At 32.9% G+C, this 26,665-nt stretch overlaps 2 protein-coding genes across 10 annotated transcripts in view; both read right to left on the reverse strand.

Moving 5' to 3' along the window:
* Positions 1-26,665, reverse strand: part of Diaph2 (diaphanous related formin 2) — an 826,282-nt gene that overhangs the window by 611,928 nt on the left and 187,689 nt on the right. For all 9 annotated transcript variants that reach the window (XR_013154694.1, XR_013154693.1, XR_013154690.1 and 6 more), the window contains one exon: positions 23,976-24,115. Coding sequence is in view for 2 of the 9 variants with exons in the window: in XM_077107725.1 (XP_076963840.1) it covers positions 23,976-24,115 (140 nt within the window). In the remaining 7 variants the exon portion in view is untranslated. The remainder of the gene's footprint in view (positions 1-23,975; positions 24,116-26,665) is intronic.
* Positions 21,429-22,275, reverse strand: Rpa4 (replication protein A4). The gene is given in 6 exon segments (XM_077107493.1): positions 21,429-21,462; positions 21,464-21,501; positions 21,504-21,675; positions 21,892-22,063; positions 22,066-22,218; positions 22,221-22,275. Coding segments are annotated over 6 exon segments (624 nt in total).

The following is a 26,665-nucleotide window of genomic DNA, read 5'->3' on the forward strand; positions in this document are numbered from 1 at the left end:
TTAAGAACCCTCACTGACATTATGATTCTTGACACACATGGCTTACCCACCCCTTTGGGTTATGAATTCTCTAAAGACAGTACATTATTTCATTTATCTTTCTAGCTACTATTTCACTTATCATAGTAGTTTATATGTAGTCCATGTTTAGTTAAGAGAATAAGCAGTCTCATGTTGCCCAAGAAGTTCATACATCAAAATAAATATATAGCAGATTTCTGTGAAACAATGATTAAAATCTATGGTCTATTTTCCCCCCCTGGTGCTGGGATGAAACCCAGGGCTTCCTTCATGCTAGGCAAGTATTCTACTACAGAGCAACATCATCAGCCTCATACTCCAAATAGTTAAACCATGCACATATTTCCATTCCACAGTCTTTATTCACTTCATCCCTACCTAAGGTAAAGCTTACCAACATAGGAGAGACCTACATTTATAAGAGCCTATCAGTAAGAATGACCAGATCACTGAAAAAAGTACATTTAGAAATAGCTCATTTTCAGAACTAGTCACATCTATAATATATATGGATGCTAATTTTAAACAAATTCTGCTTTAATTTCCATAATGGAAAGGAGAAAAATCAATATGGCATTGTAATCATAATTGGCAGTAAGCTACTATTCAATTGAAGCATGTAATCACCCAATGCAATAAGCTATTTTCTCTAAAGATGCTCAATCATCAGTGAGGTGGTGGTAGAGGGATAAAGGGACATCAGCTCTAAGCATAATATACTATATTTAATCTATCACAGAGAATAATCAGCAGATATCATTACTGCACAGCATAATCTACAACCTTAACATAGTAGGAATTCTGAACAAATTTATGTAGATAGCCCTCAATATCTGCTTTGGAATTTGGTGTCAATATCTTGTTTGGCATTTGGGAAGAAGAAAAAACAATCTGTGACTTCTTTAAATTTAACACTTACAAACTGTTTTTAAATTTCTAGGTTTTATTCATATTTCTGTTACATCTAGTGTTATTAAAATCATTAGGATTTTTTCTTTCTTGGTCTAGGAAATTATTTGACACAAATCAGTCACCCACACATCTCAGAATGTTATCAAATCATGCAGTTTATGGTACTTTGGTTTCATTCAGTAAAAATTTCTATTGATCTTGGATGGGGGAGGAAATAACCATGAAATTTCAGTGTGAGAAGGAAGGGTCTATTTATTACAAACTAGGCAATGAAAAGTCTCAGTTGTGAATACTGTAGGCGGATGGCCACAGGAGACCTAGTAGGAGTCTTCAGCCAGGTACAGTGGCACACACTTGTAAGCCCAGCATGTGAGGAGGCTGATGAAGAAAGAACACAAGTTCAAGGCCAGCCTGGGCAACTTAGTGAGATTATCTCAAAATTAAACATAAATAAATGAATTAAAAGGGCTGGGGTATAGCTCAGTGGTACAGCATCTCTGTATTCCATCCCCAATACAAAAATAAATAAGAGTTCAGAGTTTTAAAAATAGAATAGTAGTCTGAAAGGAGTTTATTGCCAAAAGGATAAAATAATTATGATGTAGTATAATGACACTCAGGAGATTAAAAGAATGTGCAGCTGCACATCTTTTTTCCTTTTTCTCTTGCCAGTACCATTTTTCAATCTTTCAGACATCAAGCCTTTATGGCCTCTACCCAAGTGTTTGCTATTCATACTCAGTCTCATTCTCTGTGTGTATGTACGTATGTACACACACACACACACACACACACACACAGGCCATGAAATGATGAAGCAGTTAAAACCAAAATGTTGGCTCCCATTCATGGGCTGAATTTTTGACACTGCAACAAAATAAGTATAAATTAGTATTTATTAGGGTACATCCCAAACCAGCATCATCAACATTGCTTGAAAGTTTGTTAGAAATGGTAATTCTTGGGTCCTGAACTATAAAATCAGTAAATTGAGCAGGGGGACAGCGGGGTGAACAAGTTATGTTTTAAGTCCTCCCTGGTAGTTCTAATGCTTGCTCATATTTTAGAACTACTGGCATAGAACATGGTTTACAGAGAAGTAGAGGAAACCTTTCTCAGGCAAAACTCAGGCTCAGAATCCAAGACTGCTTTGTATATCCTCCTAACCATACGGTGTACTCCCACTGCCACAGGACAAAAAGGAATTGATGTGAAGCAGGTATTATTGGCATATTTTACAAAGTATAAAAATGTCAGCTCTAAGTTATTCAATACTAATTGAGACATCCAGAACTTTAAAAATAAAGTTGATGACTTCATTTAAAGTCCAACATAGGGACTGCAGATCAAGACAGACAGACCTAAATTTTGTTGTAGCATAATAGCCCTGAAATAAGAAAGAGCAATTCATCACAGATCTTAAATGTGCGAAACATAGAAGAAGCAGAGAATAAGGAAGAACCAAACAGAAGACAACATGGGGAAGAGGAATGATTTTTTATAATTTCTATAATTACCCTGAAATATAAAACCTTTTTCTTTCCTTTCTACTGAGATGATTTATATACTGTAAAATTCAACATTCTAACAAATTTTACAGTCATATAATCACCAACACAAGATACAGAATATTTCCATCATCCCAAAATATTGCCCAATTCTCCTTTGTAGTCAATACCCTTTCTCTATCTCACCCCTTGGTAACTACTTACCTGATTCATGTCCTTATAGTTTTGCTTTTTCCAGATGTCATTATAAATGGAATTATTCAGTTTGCAGATTTTTATGTCAGGTTTATTTAACATAGCATAAATATTTTTATTTGTTCTTTTTCATTAAACATGGCAATAGAATCACTCAGCATAAAAATTATAATAGCCAACAATTTTGTTGAATGTCTCAGCAGTCCATTCCTTGCTATTATATGGATATACCACCATTTGTTTATCTACTAATATTAGTTGATATACATTTCAATTGTTTCCAGGTTTTAATAAATAATAAATAATAAAATAAATAATAAAACTGCTATAAACACCCACATGGAAGTATTTGTGTAAGCATATGTTTATTTTCTCTCCAGACAATACTTGGAGGTGAAATCCCTTGGTCTGGTGGTAAGTACATGTTTAACTTTTAGAAAAACTGCTTTCCAAGTTAGCCATTCTATTTGGCACTCCTTCAGCAAAGTGTTACAGTTCCAAATTCTTCAAATCCTTGTCTGTACTTGATATTGAAAGTCTTTTTCAATTCAGCCATTCTAAAAACAGCTTTCAGGTAAAGAAACTTGATAAGTAAAGCAGTTAAGTAACTTGGAAAACATCAGTCAATAAGAAAGTAGCTACAGTTTTAGAATCTAAACCCATATTGGACTCCTAAGACCTTACTTCTTTCAACCACATCATTAGAAATTACTAAAACAAGAGCACTACACTATTTTCTATAAAAATATCTGGCTAATGATCTCACCAATAACTCAATGAAGAACAATTTATGATTGCTACAGAACTGCATTGATTTTATATCTATATATCTATGCCTAGACACAATTATATTTATTTATATAGCTTAGTTCAATTCTTTAAATAGGTTAAGTACTTTATAATCCATGTTTTTATTATCTTTAAAGACCCGCGTTTCATTAAGAAATCTAGCAAATATTGCTAAGATATCTTATGAATGCAGCTAAAATTTCCAGTCAGGATTTAGGAAAAGAAGTTTATCAGAAAATAAATAGAGTCAAAATAGAGCTTAGATTTTTTTTGGGGGGGGGGGAGTGGAGCTATAAAGACTATAATCTCAATTTCTGAGACATTATTGTATTAACATACATATTGTTAATTTTATGCTATTAGGTTAGAGAATCATCTTGACCTGCTACATATGCAAGTTGCGATTAGATGGCCACTTGTCAGGGAACCAGGTAGGACGAATGAACCACCTAAACAAAAACAATAGAAAGACCAGGAGAATTAATGTACAAGTAAGAAGGAGAGCAGGATTAGATCTGAAAAGGAAGCCAGTATGAATATCTTAGGAACAAGAATGACTCTCAGTAAAAAAGTTTTTTCTTGTTATACCAAAAGGTTTGATTATATCTACCAGATATAGAAAGCAGCTATAGTTTTAGAATCTAAGCTTACTGAGGATCAAAAAATATTCCATCATCCATCAATGAACTATGCTGTGAGCCCACATGGTGCTATGACAAATTCATAAACTTTAGAGAAAAACTGATCTAGGTTCTAATCCCATCTCTAGGAATTCTAGCTGTGTTATTTTGATCATTACTTAAACAACTTAACCTTGTTTTTTATTATAATCTTAGGGATGAGAATAGTGCCCATAAACTCTTTGTGACTATTAAATGGAATAATAATGTATGTGAAACAGCACAATGAAGCTAGTATTAAAATAGTTTCCAAAATGTTAAAAATCCAAAATGCAAACGCTTTGAATATTCTAATCCAAAGACCAGTATAAATTTTATACAGACATTAAAGAATATTTTTATTAAGCCCCTGTGGTGCTGGGGATTGAATTCAGGGCTTTATTTATGCTAGGCAAATATTCTGTCAACTTAGTTACATTCCTGCCCCTTTTTATTTTAAGACAGGGTCTCACTAAGTTTCCCAGGCTGGCCATGAACTGCTTTAGCCATTCCTCCTCCTTTAGCCTCCTCAATTGCAAGGATTATAGGTGTGTGTCACCACACTCAGATAATAATCTTTTTTAACAATATTAACACTTAACTCAGTACAAAGTATTTTAATTTTTATGAAATATGCAGAGGACTCTAAAACCATACTAGACTTCATCTATTCACTGACAGACAAATAAACTTCATAATTTAAATATTTGTACCTCTTATTGCCTGATGTACTTTCTTTAATTTGTTATTTACTTTTGTGTAATTTAATTCTAACTATATTCAGTGCTGACCAGCTGACTTTAGAATGGTCACAGAAATCATAATGGTGCGGGGTGAAAAAGGAGCAAAAAAGAGAGAGAGAGAATTTATAGTTCATGCACAATTTGACAGTGAGAATTATATCAAAATACACTAAAGTTTTAAGACAGAAATATCTCCCTAGCTTTCAGAATTTCTGAGGTCATTATTTTTAAAGGGCCCACTTAACACTGATCAGCATTATCAAAGGAAAGAAAATCTTACATTTCATGAAAGTATCAGAGGATTCATTTAATCCTATATCCAAGAGAAAGCAAGATTCTTCCCTCCATAGTTCTCCAGAGCAAAACAAAATGAGAAAAACTCTGCAATGTAACTATTCTATTAAAGGAGTGAGTGAAATTCTGTTCCCTTCAGATCCATGTAAAGGACAAAACCCTTCCATTTCCCCAAACCTCAACCTTCTATCTGTAAATTAGAAATTTGAACTCTGAATTATTCAGTTATATTTAATGTAATATAACTTAAAGATACGGGGACAAGTTAGTTCAGTACCTTCTACATAATACAGACACAGTAAGCCATAGTAACTGCATGTTCACTTCCGATTAGATTGTTCAGATTAACGTCTATCTTTCAAAATAGATAAAGCTAAAATTAGAAAATTCTATACTGAGTCCCATAAGCTGTAAATGCTATTGGTCTCATGTGAAGGAGTCCAATATTTGTCATGTCATCCCTTTATCACTGTTTGTGCAGTGCTAAAGGCTAGTATAGAGGGTTATGTGTTCTGTACAAAAGTTTTTATTTCTCTCTAATGGTCTTCAATTCCCATGTGTAATCTCATACTACAACTCAAATCACTGGAACATCAAATAAAATGAATGATAGTCTGGACTTTCTTGGGGAAACTCGGAAAGTTGGTAAAAAATTATAACACATGAAAGAACTAATTCAAAAAGCTGAGGAAACTTTAAAGGTTTATTGTAAATGATGTTTTTGTTTTTGTTTTTACTGAAAAACATCTCATTTTAATACCTAATGTTGCCAATGTAATATCTTTCAATGCAATTAAAACCAATCCTTAGTTATGTGTACTTGGGAAAATAAAAAGATCCCTAGGTAATTAAAGCCAATGTGTAACCCTTCATAAACAATACTGTACATTCAATCCACAGATGGCTACAAGGGTAGCCCAAAGGGTAGCCAAGAAAAACTTCATATTTTTGGCATCATTACACAATTTGTTCAGTCTCAATCAACACCAAAGACAGTTCTACTATCAATATACCCATTAATTAATTAAAAAATTAAGAGAAAAACAACAAGAGGGATTTCTATATTTTATGACTGACTTAGTCTTAATCCAATACAAATATATATATTCACTCAGGTTTGTCTACATGAAAGTAAACATAGTACCAAAATACAATAGCACTGAATATTTGAATAATAATCCACTGGTGGATTAATGTGAGAACTATCTCTGACCAATTATAAATACCTACTTGATGTAATGCTACCACTTCTAGACACTTGTGCATAAGTCTTTGAAGCATGACATTCAACTGACCACTTATTTCACCTGATACATAGGCAGATTGAATGTGTCAATTCTCCAGCTTTATTTCTTGGTGGTTCTGACTTCAATGCTATAATAGATTATAATTTTCTTAAAAACACCATCTTTTTCTCTCACTGCATTAAAAATTTCTGCTCTGTTTCATGCTATTCATATATATTTTAAGAGCCACTTACAAAGATAAAATATGCATTATTTACAGTTGTTTATATTATATATAAACAAATCCATTTTCCATATTTACAAAAGAAATTGTAAATGCTTAAGTTACGTAGAAAAATATCCTTAGGACAAGAGTTGAGATGCACTTTTTTTTCCCCCAGTACTTGGAATCAAACCCAGATCCTCACACATGCTAGGCAAATGCTTAACCACTGAGCTATCTCCCCAACCCTATGGAGATAATTTAAGTAAAAATTCTCTAGCAAAGGATAAAAATTTCATATTAATTAAAATCAATTTCTTAAGTTGCCTAAATTAATTTGAAAATAGTCTAAGAAATGGCTTAAGTCTGAATCTGTACAAATGTCTAATAAGCTACACAATAAGAAATATTTTCCTTCCCACCTTCCCTTAAAAATTTTTGTATGAAAAGGTCTTACTCTATACTACTGATGGAAAAAAAATATTAAAAATGTGAATAAAAATGAAAATCTTCAATATATAGTCAATAGGGTGAGGCAAGAAGAAAGGCCATTCCAAATAGTCAAGCAAAAGCCAGCCACATTTTACATCTGAAATTGTAAATATAATTATGTTAGGACACTTACTATAGCTGCCTTCTTAGTGATATAACGAATCAAACCTATAATAAAATGTTAACTTCCACAAGAAAAATGTATTGGTTTATTTTCCTAAGCTAAGTAATACAGTTAAAATTCTATCATGTACTCCACAGGACATCCAATTTCTTTTAGTTTAGTGGAATTTTATTAAAATGAACTTACTCCAAGAAATCACATTCCTAATCTGTAAGCCCCGGAAATGGAACAGAGCTGACACTGAGTTTATCTGTAATGAATAAGGTAGGTAAGAAATTCTTTGAATGCAAGAAAAAAACAGAGGCATTAGCACATAAACCTGTACATATCTTTTTTTTCTAATCCAATTTGTATGTTATGCTATCTGATTCTGATGGGCAGCAGAGAAGTTAAATAAATCTTCCTGCACGGTAACAGGGGTAAGGAGAGTTGAAGGGTAATTGCTATTTGATGACTGAACAACAGAAATGCAACAGTCCTTCTCACCTACCAGGTGCAATGCCAAAAACATATAATTAAAGACTCATTATAGCGTGTGATAGCTACACAGACAAAGATCAAAGAAATTTAATGTTCACAGATATTTTTAGCACAGGACAACTGAAACCAAATGTAAAAGAACTATTTCCTTGCATTCTTACTCTGGATGTCAAAAAAAATTGGCAAGTTCAAATTTCTTTTTCTCAGAATGTGATCTGTAATGGTAATTGCTTTAGTCTTCTCTTGTTTATTTTTATGTATTTTTAAATCATTTCTACCTATAACTGAGAAAGATACTGTGGAGACTATGTGTTGTTCTGGTAGCACATGGTAAATACCTTTTCTTCATTCATTATATTCATGGTAAATACCTTTTCTTCATTCATTACATTTAATTTTTAACTGACAAAAATTGCATAAATTTATGGGATTGAAAAAGATGTTGGATGAAAGCATACATTTTGGAATGGCTTAATTCAGCTAATTAACCTACGAATTACTTCACACCCTTACCAATTTTTGTGGTGAGAACATTTAAAATCTACTTTCTGAGCAATTTTCAAGTGTACAATATACTGCTATTTATGATAGTCCCCAAGATATACAATAGATCTCTTGAGCTTATTCCTCCTATCAAAATGAAATCTGTATCTTTTGAAAAACATAAATATCTTAATATATCCATGTCAATAAAATTTTTCAAAACATAATTTTGAACAATGAATATTCAAAATCCTAAATAACCACATATTCAACAACTTGGGAATTGTTAAGGCTATCTAAGACAAATTAAGCCAAACCTACTCATCATTTTTCTCTATCACAATGATTTAAACCATCTGAAGCAATAAAAACAGAACAAAACTACCAAGTATATTAAAACACATAGAAAAAACCTTTATATCACTAAATACAATATAAAGATATAAAGTCCCTAAGAAAGAGGCATTAGCCTCTGTGGTATTCATCCTGGTTTGCAATTATTCCAGAAATACCTAAAGACACAGCTACTGCTGAAAGATAAGCATTTATGCTAATAAAGACTTTCAGAAAATATAAGTGTGCTCTAAAAAGTGTGAAGTTTTAACTGCTGAAAGAACTTTGGCCTTATTCAAAATGATAGGGACTTTTTCTTTATTGGAACAACTAGAATCAAAATAAACAACTAAAAGTTTAAATTAATGGCATGGCTTTCTCCTCAGTTACCAACTTCCATGGAAAAATGCACCCTGAAGAGTCTAGCTTTACTGGTTATAAAATCAAATATGTTACCCCATCTTACAGAAAAAGAAACTAAAGTTTAGTGGCTTGTCCTACATCACAGAGATTCCTAATAACAAGTCCATGATCGGAATCCAGAATTTCTTTCTTACCTGCCTCAGATTCAACTTTACTATCAATAAAATAAAAATTATCCACTAGTGTATATAAGTTTATTGATTATTTTCCTTTCATTCCTGACTAGTGGATAAAAGTTAAATGATATTGCTTTAAATTGCCAATGGATATATCCATAATTGAAAGCAATTCCAGTGAGGAATTTGCTTTTTACCTTTTAATTATTGACTTTAGGTTTCATCATGAAGGCAAGGACATTTTTAGATAATAAAAAACATTGGACATGTCTAAAAACATATTTTATTTCCCACACACCGACAAATATAAAACATTTAGTTGGCCAGCATAGACAACAGAGCCCTTTTACACTACAATTCATTATTATGAGATGGAAACATATCAATGAAATACAGATATTTGAATATTCACTTTTAAAAAGTATAGTTATTATTAGTTGATATTTAACTTGTCAAAATATACATAATAGGAAGCACATGGGGAAAAAATGGAACACTGACTTTAATTTGGGAATAATAGTCCTTGGTTAATCTTTACTCACTTCTCTGTCCAACAGGAATAAGGTGGTCAGTCTTCTTAAGGTTGCTTCCTGCTAACTTCCTTACTTCACTATCCGTTTGTGCTTTGCCCTATTTATTTTGATTATACTGAATTTCCAATAAACCCAGTGACCTCTTTTTGTTAAACAAACCAGTTCCTCTGTTCATCCACGTTTCTACGTAGAGTGAGACCTGAAGTAAAGTATGGTAATGAAAATGTAAAAGCTACAAGAGATATCACAATTTTTTTAAATGGGCAAATGTGATAAACACAAGAGTATGAAAGATGACTCCAAACCATACACACACAGTCAAAGCAAAAATCTTGAATGGATGGATGGTCTCTCTAAGAAAATAGAGAATAGACTGAGGATTGTTTCTATAAACACTTAAATGCTATTATCTGATTACAAATCTGTTGTAAGCTTGCAGACTACAATGTCTAGCACCATGCTCATAAATACCTCCACAGTATGTGCTCAACATGGTACTTGTATATCCATAGTATTATTTAATGTATATTTTAATACCTTTATTCTTATTTATTTTTATGTGGTGCTGAGGATTGAACCCAGTGCCTCACATGTGCTAGCCAAGTGCTCTACTACTGAGCTACAATCTCAGCCCCACTATTTGATATATTTATCTACCATCCTTCATACTGATGTTTCAGAAATTTCCAGTCATATATTGAAAAAGAAAAAAAAACTGTATATGCAATTTATTCTAGCTCCTCCAAATTAATTCTCTAAACCTGTCTATTCTTACCTTTCTTACTCCAATTTTTCAAGTTCATTTGAAAGAGTTGAGAAATTCATGAAGCTTAATGCTTGGAGTCAAACTATGGTCATCATCAAATTAAAAGACATTATTTCTACATGTAAATTATTATTATCTACATGTTGAAATAATACAAAAATAGCAGAACAAAACAGAAGGAATAACTTCTAATGTTCTATAGCGCAGTTGGAGAATTATGGTTGACAAAAATTAAGTTCATATTTCATGATAGTTACTAAAGAGGATTTTGAATGTTCCCAAGAAATGATAAATGTTTGGAGTGATGGGTATGTCAATTACCCTGATCTGATCATTACCCATTGTATATATGTACTGAAATGTAACATACATATGTATAGTTAGAATGTGTCAATATGAAGTTAGAAAAAATAATAGCAGATAATTAAATTATCTTAAAAGCCTACAAACAACTTAACACATCCTGTCAGGAGAAAGAAATTATGAATAAACAGATAAGTTTTTAAAGTGAAAAATATGTCATAAGTCAGAGAATACCCCCAGGTCAATATCCAATACCACAAACATTTAAAATATTGTGGTATTTTAGTTGATATTAATAATGCTGATCTCAAAGGCACTACAAATTCTTAAACTTTCTATATCAACGAAAATTTCATTACATGTTTAATAGTTTTAGTGGTGAATCTACTTCAGGGTATTCTTATTCTTTGACATACATTAATGCACATATGAAAATTTATGATAACACAATTTTTGAAAATCTGTTTATAGCATTCCAGTTTTCAATACTGTATGATGAATGAATTGTTGAATGCACAAATTTAACAAAGGATCTCCATGAAACAATTGGAAGTTGGTATCAAGGGAGGTATGATATAAAAACCACATAGAAAACCTACTCAGGCAATATCCTCCAAAATACAGACGAATGGAGTCAATACACAGAGTGTTAAGAACAATAAATTCTCCAGAACAGATCTAACAATTAGAAGTGGATTGATTGGTGTTTTAAGAAGCCTTGAATTTCACATTTAAATGGCAGGCTACTAAACTATCTTACTGGATGTCAATTTAGTTTTAAAAGTTCACTATAAATTATGCTGTCTTCTGTAATCAACCTACATGGACTCCATCTCTATAGAAGATTTTCAGGTTTAAACTTACTGATGTGAGAAGTTATACACCTAGAGCTTTGCTGACCAGGTGGGAAATCTCTCCAAATTAGCTGTCCATTATCTAACACCAGTCAAACAGCTGGGGTCATAGAGCAAATACTGTTATCTAGTGCACATGGATCTTCTTTCAATCAAACATATAGAATACCTGCTTTCCAGGTGCTACCTGGCATCTTAATTGTGAATTGTCTGTATCCAGCTCCTCTACAAAGTCCAGCTGAGATGATAGATATTCCAGAAGGAGAGCCTCAGGGGCATTTCTCAAGTACAGTACAACCTAGTAGCAGGCTCGTTTACTAGAAAACTGCATACCAATACTATTACTCTAGGTCTTTGTAGAAATATCATGACCTTGATTTTTTTTTTCTTTTAAGTCACAGGCTCATGTAGGAAATGGACATTCATAGAGATCCTCTGTACTTTATGAAAGACTATCAAGGCCTCAGTCTACTATGTCGATCAATATCCCTCATTAAAGAGCCACAAAATATGATATGTCAAGAGCTTTGTAATGTTTTGAACAACCAATAAAAAAAATTAAAAAATAAAAACTAAGGTACTTTTCTTTATCACAAAAAAAAGAGCCACAAAACAAAATTCTCTGAGTTCAGAACTGGGAAGAATGTCCCTCCTAAGGGGGAAAAAAGTTCACTATCATTTGTCAGATAACAGTTATGTCTCTCAATATTTGCCTTTTTTTCTCCCTTGAATACATGAAAACTTGAGACAACTTTATAGTCATATCATTACCTGGCATAATCCTAGGCTTTTTGGTATGTACAACCTTCCCTCCTTAGTTACTTAGAGCTTGTATTTTTATCATGGTCTTACCAGTAATGGGATATTGTATCTTATTGTAAGCTTCAATTGCTTTAGTAATAGTTTTATAAAAAGAGAATTTTTTGAAGCTCTACCAGGTGCACAAGGCTGAAGTAAGAGGATTCCAAGTTCAAGGCCAGCCTCAGCAACTTGGCAGAACCCTCAGCAACTTAGTGAGATCCTGTCTAATAAATGAATAAATAAATAAATAGTCTAGAAATATAGCTCAATGGTAAAGCGCCCACTCCCCTCAGCAACTTAGTGAGATCCTGTCAAATAGATAGATAGATAGATAGACAGATAGATAGATAGATAGATAGATAGTCAGTCATTCTAGGATTATGGCTCAGTGGTAAAATGCCCCTGGGTTCAATTACCAAATTCTCAGTATGGGAGGGGGCATGACTCTAGTATGTGTCCAAGGCATTTAGTTAAATTCATATAACTCAAAATATTTCAAGTGACTTAAATGCATAAGCATTTTCTTCCAAAGACTAATTTTGAATGTAGATAAAATGCAATCAACATATCCAAAATAGTTAAAATGAAGTTAACCAACTATTAAGGGATCCATTTAATTAGTGTACCTAGACTCTGCTAATAGATTTTATATACATATATAACTGTGTGTCAAGTTACAAGTTACCAAATATTTTAGATGTTTTTATATGTAAATTGGTCCTCTAACTTAAAATACATCTTTTAAATAAAAACATCTGTTGCCTTGGTGGAGCTTACATATGCCATATAGTAATAAAATAAATGTCAACATGAGAGCCACTATTTATCTTAATGTCTATAACATTTTCTCCCCCCTAAAGCAATACTTCAAAAATCGGACAGTATTTTCTGTGCCTAATTCTTTTAAAAAATAATACAGGACACATAAATCTAGTTTGCTTTTATTGTAAGGCATAATATCAAGGGTGTCTAAGTCAAAACTCTTGTCTTTAAGCTAATGGTATATGATTAAAACTTCAAGGTTGCTTTAATACTTATGGTAGCAGTTTAATAAAACTAGCTTGGATATAGTTGATATTAATTGAAATTGCTGATCAACATTTTGAAAGAAGGCATATAAAATGACATAACTGCAATGAATTTTCTACACTATGTATAAATGTACTAGTGGTACTCAAAAATGATTTATGCAATTGAAAGTTAAAGCAAACAAATTCAAAATACCAATATTAAAATCCTGCTTTAGTAATACTGCTCATAATACTGCCTTATGAGATGTACTCACAATATTAAGTCCTGTTCACATTTCTGCATTATAAAAAAAATTGGCCTCATTATTCAATTTTGCATAGGTAGTCCCCTGTAAAACGTTCTAAAGAGTATTGATCTGCACCTACCATTATATTAACTCTCTAAGTAGTGTTGGCTGTGTTGCCAAGCATTTAATAAATTTAATACAGACTGTTTAAATAGTTATTAGCACTCATAATTGGGAAAGTGCTTTTATTTCTAATTTGTATTGCTGTCAAGATTCAGCTATTTTCATTACGATGATTATGGTGAAATGCATATTTGATAATATGCTAAAAAATACACTTAATTCTAAAGGGAGATGAGAAAACATCAAGTAAAAGCAAATATTCCAGAGGTAATACAAATAAGTACATATTTATAAACTTAAAAAGATATTTTCTATATTTTCACCTGCTTGGAAACATTGAATAAGAATACTACCATCACAGGGAGTGAACACAGACACTGAGCCATGAGTTTGGCAGATAACTATATCCAAAACAAACCAGGAAAAAAAAACAGTTTCCTAGAGGGGTAAAATAGCCCTCAAGTTGTAAGGCAATTTCAGCAACACTCTGAAAAGAATTCTATGCAATCACAACTCTCTGATACTATTCTTCAAACTGGTATTTGCCGTTTTTGTCATATGTTGAGAAATCTTAGTGACAAGGATTTATTGATGCACATTTCTTTGAATCTTCATAAAATGCATTGCCCAATACCTGTACATCCTGTAATGGCTTGGCTGGGAATAAAATCATCCAAACTCACTGGTCATTTCTCAATAGGCACTGCTTCCTTTCATAAACTTTAGTAAAGGTGTAGGAATAAAAACCTGTAGATAATGTAGTTCTCATTCTAAACCACAGACAGACCATGGTATGTGAATTCTAATGCAATTTGTGATGGCAGATTGGGATTTATTTTATAGTCAAAGCACATAGATTTTTAGGGCATCAAATAGAGTTCTAAACATTTAATTTCATTAATTCACCATAAAACTGTAAAAGGACTATTGTGTAAAGCATGCTATGCTGTCTGTAGCTTATGAATATGGTTCAAATCAAACCAATAGGTTTCATCCCTATGTGGAGGAAGTTAGCTCCATTCTTTTGCTCTGATTATAGCTAAAAATGCGTAGCCACAAAATAGTGCCAGATCAATGCAAATTCATTCTCACTGCTGGAGAAGCATAGGTTTTTACTGATGGTGGGTCAATATCCACATCAAATCACACATTATTATATATAAATTACACAGTATCAGCCATCACAAAACAAATAAGAGGGCAAGAGGGCCCGTTTCCCAGAAGAGACTAAAATCTAAATGAGAAAAGCAGACATATATGTATAAAACTATTTTAGAGCATATGCAGGTGCAGGTAAATATATACAATAGAAAATAAATGTTATGGGAATGTATAGTGATTTGGGATATGGCTAGTTGATTATGGTTTATAAAAGTGATTTTAAATATTTGCCTTTAGGTAAAAATACTATAATGAAATGATTTTTAAAGCCTTTATTAGGAGAGATTAAATACCATATGAATTTGAAAGTCATGACTCCACATTTTATATTGCAAAATGACTAAAGTTATTAGTATGTGTATCTGTGTATGTACATGTACTTTTTTTTTATTTTACTAGTGGCTAAACAAGAAGAAATTAGTTCAAATTGTGGTAAGGATGATGAGAGGGCAAATGACTGAGTTAAAATTAATATCAAGTTTGAAAAATAGTTAATCAACAATTTTAGAAACTGCTTTCTTCAATATTTAAATGAAATTATAACTGTCTGGGGATAAATAATATGTGTATAAATACAGCAGAAGAATAGAATGCTAGGAAATCTTCTAGCCTTGTGGGGAAACTTGTTTTCTCATTCTTCAAAATAATTCTCATATTCTAATCTTCTAATTCTAATACAAAAGAAATGGAACTAAGGAAATGAGAATAAAGAACCTAGAGGTTTATGGCTAGAAGGCCATCTCATTTACATATGGATAAACTAAGACCCAAAGAGATCCACTGACTAGACTAAGGTCAACACATGGAGCAAGTGACCAAGAACTGGAATTCAGATCTCAGAACTGGTATTCCACTGTGACTATCATATAACACTCTACCTTCTCAGAGTTTAGTACTACTGAATATTTTACTTTATAAGGCAATTTTTTAATTTCACACATACATAAGTATACTTTTCCAGCTATTTTGAACTAGTTAATGCTGTTACCTAGATAGACTATAGCTTAATTTTGTTATGTCAATACTTTTTAGGATAATATTCATTTGCATAATTGCAGTGGGTGGAACAGTATCCACCCAGAGCCTCAGAATATGACTTCATTCAGAAATAGGTTAAAATATAATTAAGGTAAGAATCAAGGTAACATTTATATTGTATCATGGTAGGCCCTAAATGCAGTTATAATGTCCTTATAAAAGACAGAATGGTAGGGCTGGGGTTGTGGCTCAGTGGTAGAGCACTCGCCTAGTACTTGTAAAACCCTGGGTTCGATCCTCAGCACCACATAAAAATAAATAAATAAAATAAAGATATTGTGTCCAACTACAACTAAAAAATATTTTTTTAAAATGACAGAAAGGTGACACAGGCACATAGAGAAGACCATGTGATTGATGATGGAGGCCCACACTGGAGCTATGATGCCACAAGCCAAGGATTGCCACAAGTGAAAAGACACAGGCAAGGATCCTCCCTAAAGTATTTGGAGGAAGCTACCTGGCATCTTGATTCACACATCTGGCTACCTAAACTGTGAAAAATCAAATTTTTGTTTTAAAATTCCAACAATAAATTTCATACATTTACATTTACCACACCAGTTTTGGTGAATGTTATAGAAACCCTAAGAAATTTTTTAGAATTCAGCATTGAAGAATACATGAACTCTATATAGGGCAGAGGGATTGGAGGGGAAAGGAGTGGGCATGGGGTAATTAATGATGGTGAAATGTGATGGACATTACTATTCAAAGTACATGTATGAAGACAAAAATTGGTGTGAATATACTATGTATACAACCAGAGATATTAAAAATTATACTCTATATAGGTAACATGAATTGTAATGCATTCTGCTGTCATATATAAATAAAAAAATTTTACATTAAAAAAGAAATTTTAAAAATTATAGTCAATGATTTCTGTTTAATTGCAAATTTTTACAGTTATATAAATAACACTAAATACATGGCTCGTGGGACTGCAAATTGGTGCAGCCAATCTGTAAAGCAGTATGGAGATTCCTCAGAAAGCTTGGAATGGAACCACAATTTGACTTAATTATCCCACTTCTCAGGATATACCCAAAGGACTTAAAATCAACATACTATAGTGACGTGGCCACATCAATGCTTATAGCAGCTCAATTAACAGTAGCTAAGCTACGGACCCAACCTAGGTGTCTTTCAACAGATGAATGGATACAGGAGAATATGGTATACATACACAGTGAAATATTACTCAGCCATAAAGAAGAATAAAATTATGGATGGAACTGGAGACTATCCTGCCAGTGAAATAAGCTAATTCCCCAAAAACCAAAGGCTGAATATGTTCTCTCTGATATACAGATGCTAACACACAATGAGGGGTGGTGAATACAAGTTCATTAGAGTAGACAAAGGAAAATGGGAAGAGGGATAAGAATCGGAAAGACAGTAGAATGAAGTGGACATCACTTTCCTATGTTCATACATTAATACATGAACAGTGTAACTGCATGTCGTGTACAACCATAAGAACTGGATGTTATATTCCATGTATACATAATACATGAAAATACATTCTAATGTAATGTACAAGAATAATAAATAAAAATAAAGCATTAAAAAAACACTGCACACTGAGGTGATTTACGTTTCCATTGTTAATTTTCTGTGAAACTTCTTTCTTATAGAAATTATTTTTATTCTTGGATTAATTCTTATATTGGTTTTGACTTTTTCTGACTTTTATGTTGTTGCTCCATTGCCTTACTTACATATTTGTTTCTGTCCAGTAGGAAGATTAATTAGCTGTTTGATATGTTGGTTTGGTTGCTTATTGTTTCTGTATGGGAGATTATGACTTCTGAAGTGGAAGTTAGCTAGAGAGCAAAGTCTTATGTTTATGGTAGATTTGAATCTGGTAGTGATACATGTGGAGGTTTTTCAAGGAATAAAAAGTTAGGGTTTTTTTAAATTTTTAATAAAATCATGTTTGGAAATTTTGTGTTAATAAAGTTAAATAAGTTTCTATTCTGTAGCACAGAATTCTACAAGCTTTATGTAAATTCAAAGCCTATGTTCATGGTGAATTCCAAAGAGAAAAATCCAACACTGCACTTTCAGAACATAATTAACCACATTACATAAACACATACCCCACCACCACCAGTTTTTTATTTCTGCTGTTGATTTTCTTCTTTAATTTATTTTTTTTTCTTTTTGAGAATTATGTTGAGGAGACTATCCCCTTATCAGAAGAAAGAAAAAGGAATTTTGGACCCTATTAAAATGGTAGATAAAAAGGCCAAGGAGAGTCACTTCCTAGTGGTAAATTTGCTAAACTTTGAAAAGAATTTTCAGGAAACTGAATGGAAAAGAAACTAATGTGTTCCCTGCTTTTCTCTCCTCTCTTTAAAACCCACACATATACAAACAGGCACACAACAAATACTTGGCAGCAACAGCATTTCACTTTTTTTTCATTTACTCAACTTGTAATGCCACAACTTTTATGCTACAATATACATTCATGTAGAAGATATACAATGAAAAAAAAAGATAAACTTCTTCAACCTCAAGAATTTCTCTACAAAATAACTTTCCTCTTATCAAAGTTGCCTTATTACCTGGTGCCTAACAAGCTTATAAATTAGCAGGAGCATTCCCCATAAACCACCTTCCTAGGGAAGAGTCCTAGGTGGATAAATTCTGAACTTCATCATCTTGATTCCCACACTCTCACCAAGGGCAAAACTGATTTGATTATGGATGGGTACCTGACCCATGGACAAGCATTTAATCTGGCCTTCTAGGTGGCCTGGCATGGAAAGTTTTGCCTAAGCAGAAACAATAAGGACCAGTATCTGCTTTTCAGACTTTTGAACTGGGCAATACAAACCAGAAGGTCAGGCAAATAAATATGAGAAAAACAAGCCAATTCATAGAGAGTCCATGTTAACACTGGAATTTCAGAGTGATGTGCCATGATTTTCTGTGGCTGATTGAGGAAGGCTCATGACAAAAATAACTGAGTTCTGGTACTATCCTCTGATATTAAATGACCTTCTATCTTAGCCTCTATAAAACACCGCTATACTAAGCTGGCCCTAGAATTCCTGTGGGATTTGTAGCTCCCTTGCTACAATGTATAACATAGCTTCCCTCCTTTATCCAGAGTTATCCTTTAAAAATGTACGCTAGGTCATGTCATTCCTCTCCTCAAAAATTCCAACAGCTTCCCAGCTCACTCAGAATAAAAACTACAGTTCTTCCAGTGGCTTCCAAACTCTACATTATATGACTTTACATACTCTAGTCTCCTTGACATTTATGGAACATGCCAAAGCATGCTCCCATCTTCAGTATTTGCTCTTACACATTCCTGCACTTTTTTACACTTCTTCCCAATGTCATTAAAATCAGGGAGGCCTTCGCTGACCATCTGACATAAAATAGCAACATCCCTTCCACAGCATGTATCACATTTTAGGTATCCTTTTTAAAAATATTGTCTGATTTCCCTTACTAGAATGTAAGCTCCATATGAACAAGTCCTATTTGGATGAGGGAAATTTATTGTTATTCTTTATAGGATACCTATGTGATATGTAAAAGCAGGCCATATACAATATTAAGTGGTATTTCTGGAACTGATTCAATTTAAGAGATTGCCAAAGAAAATTAACTCTTATTGGGTAAAAAATTAATTTATCATGTAATGGCAAATTTAAATATATTTCATATGGCATTTGAATTACTAGTAGTATCATCCCCAATAAATCAGCAGATAAGTTCAAAATTTAACTACCAAAATGAAAGAATTTATATTTCTTAGATTATACTCAAAATATTGATACATTTAGTAGGTAAAAGTATAAAATGATCAAAAATAATTATGACAACAGTAATAATAAACTGCAATAATAAATAAATTTGACTTGACAATAATTTTAAATTTATTTATAGTTAATTTAGAATCCACTTCAATATATGTAACTATATCCCATATGCCTATGAGCCACAGGGAAAAAAAACTATAAGTGGATTATAATCATGAATTATGTTTTTCAGGTTTGTCATGCTTAGATTTTCTTGCCCAAAACCATCCATAGTATTTTTCCAGAATATGTCTCTTATTCTCCAAAGTTTGGCTCACATACAGGTCAGGACCAAGGAGGAAGAGAAGTGTCTGACAAGTCATTTCCAGGCTAAACAAAATTGGAAAAGTATGCAGGCCAGGTAGGTAGTTTACAATGAGTCTTTAAAATTAAGACACATCTACCATGTCCCAAGTTGTATGTACATAAAACAGTGCTGCAATTATTTTCTCCCTAAAAATGCTTGTTATTTCCTCTCATATTATAGTTAGACTTCCTTATCTAGTCTTCCCTTCCAGTACTTTACCTACAACAGAATCCCAGGTAAAGCACATAACTCCATTAGGAAGAATAAACAGGGTGAAGTTAATAACACCAAAAGGATCATAGAGGACTTTTCCCCTGGGAGGATAGGGAAAGGTTGCTTTTCCACATTATAATCAGGTACACATACCTCAATATATCAGTTCTCAGGCATAAAAGCAACTTCGTTTTTTGTTTGTTTGTTTGTTTGTTTGTTTGTTTGTTTGTTTGTTTTCCTAGTTCTAGAAGTACACAACTAGAGTAGGAAAAAGAAAACTGGCTATTCATCCACTGGCCAGTTGAATCAAATCACAATTAAGATAGTGACCTATCTTATGGTATAAACATCAGATCTTAATCTTAGATATTACGTTTCTGCATTTGTATAAATGATAAATGTCACTCAGATTATTTCTTTCAGCACTGCAATTCAGATGAAGAAATGTATCCTTCCTTGCCTCCCATTTTTCTCCAGGACAGTAATATTTTTCAACAAACTATAGTTGAGCATTTCTTATGCTTATGAAGACAGAGTTTTCAAAAATGTCTCTGATAATTTAAATGACAGGTTTGTAATATGTTATCTATTCAAATTATTTAAATAAATGATTTATTTAAATAAATAAATTATGCTATAAATAAAAGTATTTGTAGCATAACCTTAATTTAAGAAAACATGAATCTATGGTATAAGAGCAACTCACTCAATAAACAAAGTGAGCATTTGATTCGTAAGTTACTATTTTTAACACATTTGAATTAATTATTTACTATGTTTAAGAAGTAATAATATCCATAATAAGCTATCCAAGGATGAAAAATAAGTCTAATGAAAAATTAGTTAATTTTTCTCTTAGCTGAATCCCTGACTTCCGTTTTTTTTTTTAAATAGGTATTTCAGAGAAAGAAATTTGCACACAATTAAATAATAAATTTCAACTATTTCCATAGCTTTTATCTCCCAAATTCATCTGTCCTCAAGTGTTTCTTTTATCTTACTGATAAACCTTGCAAAAAGCCCCAATTTATCCATCTACATCTCCCTCTGAACTTCAAAAATAATTAGAAAAACATGAAAAAGTTCAAACCAGTTACCAAAGTTGACAAATAATGCCAGTTGAGATCTTTTTGAAAAATTCCACTTCCTTTAAGTCAACAGGTCAAAATTACTCACAGCTGGAGGCAAGGGTCTTCAGAAAATGAAAAGTTATTTTGGCTGTTTCAACCAACAGATTTAAAATGTTCCTGATCCATAGGGATAAATGTGACCCTCAATGGCCAGATGATCAATCTGACCTGATTGATGATCAAGGCTTGATAACCTTGAAGCTTCAGGCTGCAGAGCTCAGTATGCAGCTTGCTAAAGCTCTTCTTCCCTTCTTACAGAGGACACTTGTGAATCAAAAGCAGCACCTCCTTCTGGATGAAGTTGAGGTAATCTTTGGGGTAATCCTTGGCATCATCCTTTCTGGGGGGTGGGGGTGGGGGAACTGGGAATTTAACCGGATTGCCTAACTACCAAATCATATCCCTGGACCTGTTTTTTTTTTTGTTTTTTTTTTTTGAAACAGTGTCTCCATAAGTTGCTTAGGGCTTCCTTAAATTGCTGAGACTGATCTGGAACTCCCAATCCTCTTGCTTCTGCCTCCTGAGTCACTGGGATTACAGGCATGTGCTACTATACCCAGCGGCATCATCCATTTCTAATCGCACCAGGACACACATTCCCCAGGACACATGGAGAGCCTTATCCACCATCACATGTGTCTTGATGATCTCCAAAATATATACGATGAACTGGTTCATGCCCTCTAGGACTAGGAATTTCAATACCTTAAACTCTTTCCTTCCACAGATGATTTGAGGACACTGAACACTTTGGCATATATTCCTACTAGCAGTTCACTCATCCCTTGCTTGGCTTTATGAGCCAAGCACTACCTGGCCTCAACTTGCATTGAGTTCATATCATCAACTTTGTAAAAAATACAGTTTGGAGCCCTACTGCTCATCTGATTATCCCCACAATGGAGACATGGGAAACCTTGAATCCCCTAATCTTGAACATATTGTTAACCAGTTAAAATAACAAGGTAAAATGTTCTGGGTTCAGACCCTAGATCTTAGGATCTAAGTAGCAGGTGCTAGGCCTCTCTCAGACTGTTGGCCATTACCTCCACTGGTCCCATCCAAAGCAGAGATACTGCCATAACCCCCAAACACACTCACTTTTATCTTAAAGATAGCTTCAGCAGGAGAGGAGGTACAGTTTGTCTCTTGTCAGGGCTGCTCCACAGGCCGCCTAGGAGATCTACCTGGGGCAACAATGGAATGTACAACAAAGCCATGCCACACTACTTTCAGAGCCAATCAACTACTGGAATGCAGCTGCCTCCAGCCAATCAGGGCCTGCCAGGCACCTGCTTGATTTATTAACCCTTTGGGGATATGTGGCTCCTTATTGTTCTGCATTTCAAAAGATGCACACAGAATTTCAAGCTTTCCCAATTCTTTTTATAAAAAATGAATTTCATTAATTTCCCCATTTATTTCTGAATGCCACAACTTCCATAGTCACTTTTTAAAATATTTATTTATTCAATCTACTGTTCAATAGAAAATTTTGGAGCACCTAAGTGCTGAGTGCTAACATAGAGTGCTGCAGGTATATTGGGTAGGAGTGGGGGTACATGGTGGTTATTGTTCTCAATTCACACCAGTTGCTCAAATCATTTACTAAAAGCATTATGAAAGAAAGAGCAAGATAGGCACCTATGAACAATTATCATACCCCCAAAAATGCATATTTTATCACAGTCTATTAAATTTTGTCCTAAATTTTTTTCCAGTTATTTTGCAAAATGCACTAATATTTTAATTACTGATATATCTGAATTTATAAATATATCCAAACTGAATGACTGAGCTCTAAATTATTTTCAAGACTCTGTGTACAGATCCAAAAGGTACAAGACTTGAGCCTACTGAATATTAAGAAAAAAATGAATAAAATCATGTTTTTGTATACTCTTATCTAGTAAATTCTTAACTCAAGATTCCAGCAACTGTGTAAGCAGATCTGAAAGTGTTGCAATGTTACAATGCAATATATTTTTCTTTATATACATTTTAATTTGGATATTAATTTAAAGGCTTTATATAGTTAATAAAGGAATAATAGTTTCTACAATCCATCACTGGTAAGTACCCTGTTCCTTAAAAATAATTTTGAGCTATGTAATAGCCTAAATGTGTAAAGTTTTAAATAGTTTGTTAATATTTTCTGTCTCATTTCTTCTATTGGTTAAAATAATTTCATTTCTATCTCAAAATTATAGAAATATGTGAATAGTATATGTAAAATTGTTAAAGTATATGAAACTATATATAACTCTCAGGTTTAAAGTGAATAAAATTCTAGAGCTAAATATACTTAATTTGTTTTATAAATAAATATGTAACAATCATTATCTGAATACACAAATAGCTTTCCATGTAAATGTGAATATTTAATTTCTATCTCTGTATTATACAATAAAGAATAATTAAATATTCAAGTAATATATGTACCTTTAAAAATTACACATTATTAAAGACCAGATTAACTAGATATATTTTTAAATGTTTACAAATTAATGCTCAGACATTGCTATTGTATTAGTTAATATCAGAGCAAAATCTTGAGGTTAATATAACTGATTATATTCCCAAACAATAACATATAGCATGAATTGTATGAATCATACCAAAATCATAAGAACCACCTACCTGACAGGATTGCTGGTTAAAGAAACCCTCAGGGATTCTAGGCAGTTAAGAAGTTTCTCATCTGAAATACCAGATCGTAATTCATGAACATATTCTTGTGAAGACAGGGTACATTCATGCTTGCTGTTTTTCAGACCACCCTATTAAAAAAGAGAGACAACTTTAAACAAACAAGTTATATTTTAAACACTTAAAAGTAAATAATGCATAGAATATATAAATCTATAAATACTTTACCATCTAAAATGTTTGCAGTACTAGGCACTTAAACATACTTGATCTGTGTAAGCAGATCTTAAAGTGTTCAAAGAACTGAGGGGTAAAATTGTATCATATATATTGCAACATCCTCCTCATCATCATTTAAAAGAAAATTCCACTGCTGGTGCTCATGACATAAAGAGAATATGAACCTAAATTATATGAAGTTTCGCTGATGTCTAAACTTAAAATTCAGGCATTAGGATTAAGACTACCCAGTTCTTTTAACCCAAAGAATGAACACTAAAAAATCATCATATTAATTTTCCTAGTTAAGATATCCATATTCAATTTCACAAAATATATAAAACAAACTGAAAGATATATCAGAATATCACATCTCAAAAACCAAGTGAAAACACTTATTAAAATGGAAAACAATATAATCTCCAATTAGAATGTTAAATAATTAAATCAGTGCAAAGCATTCACTAATTCCAAGGTATTCCTTCCTAACTGTTACTCCCAGGTTGCAGATTAATTTTAAAAAGTCATTAAATACATTTATCTGATAGCTACTAGTTTTTAGCTTAATTTCTAATATACATGGGGTTACTTCCAGAACTCATTATCTCATCACAGTTCCTTAGCTTCATCACCTTGCTATAACTATATAAGTAGTTCAGGGAAAAGACTAGGAGAGAAACACCATCAACACATTCACTAGACTAATAACTCATAGCTTCACATTCTAGACATACCTAGTCATAACTGTTACTTTCCTACGCTATAAATGTATTCTCCCGAATTAAGACTCTAGCTAGATTCCCTTTTCCCAAGTTCATACTAATTACCCTAAGTCTATACTGAGTATCCAAGCTAATTTCCCCCACTGGGTAGAAGTTATATCATTAGAGTACAAAGATTTTTTTTAAAAAAACAATGTGTTAATAATGAGAAATTGGTTCCCTAGAGTTTCATACTACTTGACTTTTTAAGAAATACCTCCACAATATAGAAATTATAAATAATTTTTAATTTTTGAATTTTAATAAATTCCATTAAATAATAAATGTTAAAAGTCTGAAAAAGGCTTACAGCATATACAGAAACTCTATTTGCTTATAGTACTGTGGCTATATTCACTATTATAGTATCTAATATATTTCAGTAGAAGCTATCATGTGTGTCTATCTCTTCCACACTGGAAACACCATGTAAGCCAAGTGCCTAACAGAGTGCCTGAATTTAGTGAGCGTTAACAAAAATGTGCTATTCTTGGTTTTGCTAATAACAATTACAGAAGAAGAAATATAGTTTCACACTCTAGCTCCCATACTTTGTGCAATAGTCGCTTACTAGACTTTTTTTTTGAGAGAGAGAGAGAGAATTTTTAATATTTATTTTTTAGTTTTCGGTGGACACAACATCTTTTTTTTTTTTAACGTGGTGCTGAGGATAGAACCCAGTGCCCCGCGCATGCCAGGCGAGTGCGCTACCGCTTGAGCTACATTCCCAGCAACCCCCCGTTTTTTTTGTTAACAGATACAGTAGATGTTCAAGAAGTTTACTGGATGAATCACCACACAGATGGCATAGTAAAAGCATCACTTTGAAATCATGTCTACATTCCTGCAATTTATCTACCCATCTCTTATTCAACAAGTAACAACAGCAAGTAGACATTTGTATCATAATTCTGAAATAATATTTTTGCTCAACCAACTCACTTTTCACAACAATGAATGGAAATATTCACTGCATGCCCCAGTCTGAAAACTACAAGACGTTAAAATTTGCCAGTCTACAGTCTCATATCAATTTCATACAATCCTCAAACTTATTTTCTTAATCAATAGGTTTAAAAGATCCCTATTGATCCTACAGTAGAACCAGGCTTGTATATAGAGCTTCTTCCTTTGTACTTTGCCATGTTTTCTGCCTGAAAGATCCAGCTCAACCTTTCCACTGCTGGCTCACATCTTTTTAAGTCTCCCCTCCACATTCTAGTTATCATTACAACATTTTAGATCTCATTGACAGTAGTAGCTTCATGTAAGTTTATCTTGTTTAGTTATCAAGCTGTTTACTGGGTCTTCCACAACAGAACATGAGTTCTATGAGGTAGGAATATTGTCTGCCTTGTTTACCACTCTATCCTGAGATCCTAACAAAGTGTTTTTCACACAGTAGGCATCCAATACTTATTTCCTGGGATGAAGGGAGGGAGGGAGGGAGGGAGATATGTGAAGGAATGATGAGTTTCAACATGCTGGAGCATCTAAGCTTAGTTCAGGTTTCCTTCAGAATATTATAGGTTCTGAAACTTGCAGTTAAAATATATTCAGAGATGCTGAGTACAGAACAGGTAAACTGCGACACTATGAGCTGTGGACAACTTAGACTTTACCACCTTGTTTGATTCATGGTTCTAATCATTTATCTTCTGGCAATCTCCAGAAACATTATTAACTGATCTCTATAACCCA

Source organism: Callospermophilus lateralis, chromosome X (assembly GCF_048772815.1).
Source record: "Callospermophilus lateralis isolate mCalLat2 chromosome X, mCalLat2.hap1, whole genome shotgun sequence".
NCBI classification, from domain to species: Eukaryota; Metazoa; Chordata; class Mammalia; order Rodentia; family Sciuridae; genus Callospermophilus; species Callospermophilus lateralis.